The following is a 3830-nucleotide window of genomic DNA, read 5'->3' as shown; positions in this document are numbered from 1 at the left end:
CTGTAAGCAGACTCGTCACCGTCCTGAATGAGGCCGATGAGTGTGGTGTCGTCTGCAAACTTCAGGAGCTTGACAGAGGGGTCTTCAGGAGCTTGACAGAGGGGTCTTCAGGAGCTTGACAGAGGGGTCTTCAGGAGCTTGACAGAGGGGTCTTTAGATGTGCAGTCGTTGGTATACAGGGAGAAGAGCAGTGGGGAGAGGACGCAGCCCTGAGGAGCTCCAGTGCTGATTATACGGGTGCTGGATGTGTATTTTCCCAGCCTCACTAGCTGCTGCCTGTCTGTCAGGAAGCTGTTGATCCACTGACAGACCTCTCATATTTCACCAACTTGAATATTGACATTGAATATAAACTTGAATTTTAGTTTGTTTCTTACAATAACTCGCATTACTTTGTAAAACTTGGAACATTGTGCACGAGTTGTATAGCCTACTTTTACAGTGTATTTGCATCCTTGAAGCTCGAAAGCTCTGGGATATGATGATGTGTTTCGAACAACATGACGGTGAGTAAATGATGACAGAATTTTCATTTCTGTATGCACTATTCCTTTACTTCCACCTCCATGCTGTTTTGTAAATTAATAATCTCTTTATTTAATTCCCTTCTGTTCTGTCCATATTTTCCCTCTTTCTCTCGCTTTAAACTCGCAAAGCTAGTGAGAACTGGTCACACTCCGGGCCCTATAAGCATGCATGCTCTGGCAGTGCTCTGGTCTTCATCAGTCCTCAGTGGCATTGAGGTGCACAGTAGGAACTAACACAATTATCCGCAATGACCTTTCAGCAGCTCCCCCAGCATCGTATGCCTATCCTGAGAGACTCCGGCCGGCCCTGAATGAGTACGTATGTGCATATTTGTGTCTGTGCCTCCAGAAGGACAGCAGAGCTGGCGAGGACATGTCGGTCCCGCCTTTGATTATTTTGTGCTAGTGAGCACACCAGGAAAACTGGGAGTCGCTCCAATCAGTATGTGGCTTTTCGCATTTTGTAACAGGTGGAACGTCCGTGGGGATGACAACCTAACATTATCATCTAATAAAATGCTTCACATACTCTCGGTCTTGATCTTATCACTTCCAAAAAAGTGGCACTGCGTCTTTCAGAAAAATAATTTAGTTATACTAACAAAAGTATGGAGAGAAAAAAAACTATTATGAAACTATGTTATGAAAGTTTCATATAAAAAATAAATTTGATTGCTAAAATTCCAAAATGTATCATTTACTGTCTATTTTCAGTAGTTGTTTTGTACAGCAGTTTCCATCATGCAAGTGTCGCTATGTTTTGCTGAACTAACTCTGTAACAGCAGTAGTACTGAATTAAAAATACACAGCACAACCCAGTGTACGCCAAGTCATGAACAAATGACTCTAAAACATACAGTATGACCAGTGTATCTCATTCACAAGCAAACTACTCCTATGAGCCAGTTCTTTAGTGTCAAAACATGCAACAGCAACAATGTAGTCAGATTTCCAAAAACTAATGGCTCTTTTAAGCCGGTGTCAAAACAGCATGATCTGTTTAGTCCAATTTAGAAAGGAATGTCTCTTTATGTTGGTTCTTTTAATAAATAGTACCAAGTTGCTGGTATTTCAGTCGGAAACACTGGCCTATAAAGGGAGAGAGAGAATTTCATGTGTAAGAAAAATGAAATATAGCCTACCCAAATGAATCAAAATTGAATCTGATTCGAATCATCCATAGGACTATCAATAACAGTACTAACGGCGTGATTTTATTTAAGCACTTTTCACATATACACACTGCTTTTTTCTGCAAAGTTATTGTTAGAACAGAAAGTACGCCCAGAAATTGCACCCACGGCATCGGCCCTAGTTCGTTGCATAATTAGTTTCTAATGATTAAAAGGGATAATTAACCATAATTACTCTGTTTAAATATAAATAGCAATATACTCTCATAGTAATAGAAAGAATTATTCATTTTTTAAATGTACTTTTAATTTATACAGTCATAGACAGAGACTCCCACACTGTAAGCAAAAAATTGGTGAATTTCTGCAGGGACATTATCCATTTATCCAAGTTTACGAATATTTTCTTTAACCCTAAACACAACACAATGCAATGCATAATTCAAAATATGGGTAAAACACTTGGGAAAAAACAGAAAAATCGATGCGGAAAATTCCTTTACATTAACACAGTACATTGTGCCTTATTTTTACAGACTTTTCTTAGAGTGCACTCCAACCACCATCATCCCCGACGCCTTTAGACTCCTGCAGCAGCACTAAACAGTGTGCCATTAAATAGAAAAAAAAGAAAAGAAAAAAAAACATCGGCCAATGCAATTTCTATGTAAATGCACCACAGAGCCAGGCAAGTGACTAGAATAGAAAACACCGTGGACGTTATTACACTGACATAGAGCAGCCACAAATCAAGTTGGGATAAGAAAATCTACACGACTACAGCCTACTTGTTTTCTCCCTGACCCTCTGATTTAGAAAGGATTTTTGCCATTTACCCCCCCTGTAGCTGAGGAAAAATGAAAGCACACACAAATGCCTGGCTCATTTTATGGCACCATGGAATTCCTTTTCGTTTCCACATGTCTTTCAGAGAACATGGTCTCCATGGGAACCAAAGTATGAACTTCCATGTTCTGTCCAGTAGACCCTGTCACACTGGGATTCTCACAAAACACTGCAATATGATCAAACATAAAAAAAGACAATGAGAAAAATGGAATCGCTCTTCCATCAAAGTCTGGATGGCTGCCATATTATACAGCTCCCCATAAAAAGGAAGAAATACATCCATTGATGTCATAAAAAGGCAGGCTGATGTGTAGTTTAATGTTCGTTGGTTGTTGAATTCTTATTCATTGTGCTTTGATGTTCTTCACAGAATGGAGTATCTGTCTACCTTTGTGAAGTTTCCTCCTTCACGTCATCTGGGAAGTTGAATCGCAGCATCACTTCCACACATTCAGTTGTTTGAGACTGACTGTAATTTGATTCCTCTAGTAATGGTAATGCAGGGTGTGCATGACAAACACTGAAAAATATAAATATGTAATGGGCTTGCTCAGATGCTCACTTTAGATTGCAGATTCAATCTGTCAAGTGTAGTTCAGTTACCTCAAGGCAGAGCAACGACACTTCGTGATAAATGTCCTTTAGTTTAAATAGTCCATATCTAATCAGAATTTAATAATCTGAATCTAATTTACAAAATATGATTTTCTGATTAGAAAAAAAAATCATATTCCACCTAAAGTGTGTGTGTGTGTGTGTGTTTGTGTGTGTGTGTGTGTGATTGTGTGTGTGTGTGTGTGTGTGTTTGTGTATGTACAAATAGACAGTAAAGACTTTTACATAGTTACAAAATTATTATATTTCGGATAAATAATGTTCTTTTGAATGAAAATATTTACATTTTTTCATGACTGAATGACCCTGTTACCATTTACCTTTCACAACTTTTTTTGCTTCCATTCAAAGGCACAATAACACTCGTTTAACTACTTGCCATTTTGTAAAGGCCAAATTGTAAAACATTAAAAGTACAAAATGGATCAGACTGAGCCATTTCAGCAAACACAGTGAAAGGAGTGAAATTATTTCCTTATGAAATTAACTCTTCATGAAGCCAATACTCAGGAACTCACACAAAACAGACGCCATGCAATAAAACAATAAAACTTATCTGGAGAAGAAATCTTCAAAGAGAGCAAACAACACCTCTCTCCTCGCCCATTTACGACCCCCTTCTCCCCCTGCCCGCTCTGCCTCTCCCTCTTTTCCCCCAAAAGGTTTCACTCAAAGTTCATTAAGAATATGCATATCCCACATATC

General features: G+C 38.7%; 1 protein-coding gene across 1 annotated transcript in view; it reads right to left on the bottom strand.

Annotated features, from left to right (window-relative positions):
- Positions 1-2652: 2652 nt before the first annotated feature.
- LOC107739292 (myosin-10-like) overlaps positions 2653-3830 on the bottom strand; it is a 20859-nt gene continuing 19681 nt past the window's right edge. Inside the window, exon 6 of the mRNA XM_016551372.1 lies at positions 2653-2676. Coding sequence (XP_016406858.1) covers positions 2653-2676 — 24 coding nt within the window. The remainder of the gene's footprint in view (positions 2677-3830) is intronic.

Source organism: Sinocyclocheilus rhinocerous, unplaced genomic scaffold (assembly GCF_001515625.1).
Source record: "Sinocyclocheilus rhinocerous isolate Xijiao unplaced genomic scaffold, SAMN03320098_v1.1 scaffold14, whole genome shotgun sequence".
In the NCBI taxonomy this organism is placed as follows: Eukaryota; Metazoa; Chordata; class Actinopteri; order Cypriniformes; family Cyprinidae; genus Sinocyclocheilus; species Sinocyclocheilus rhinocerous.
This window is presented reverse-complemented; position numbering and strand designations above follow the sequence as displayed.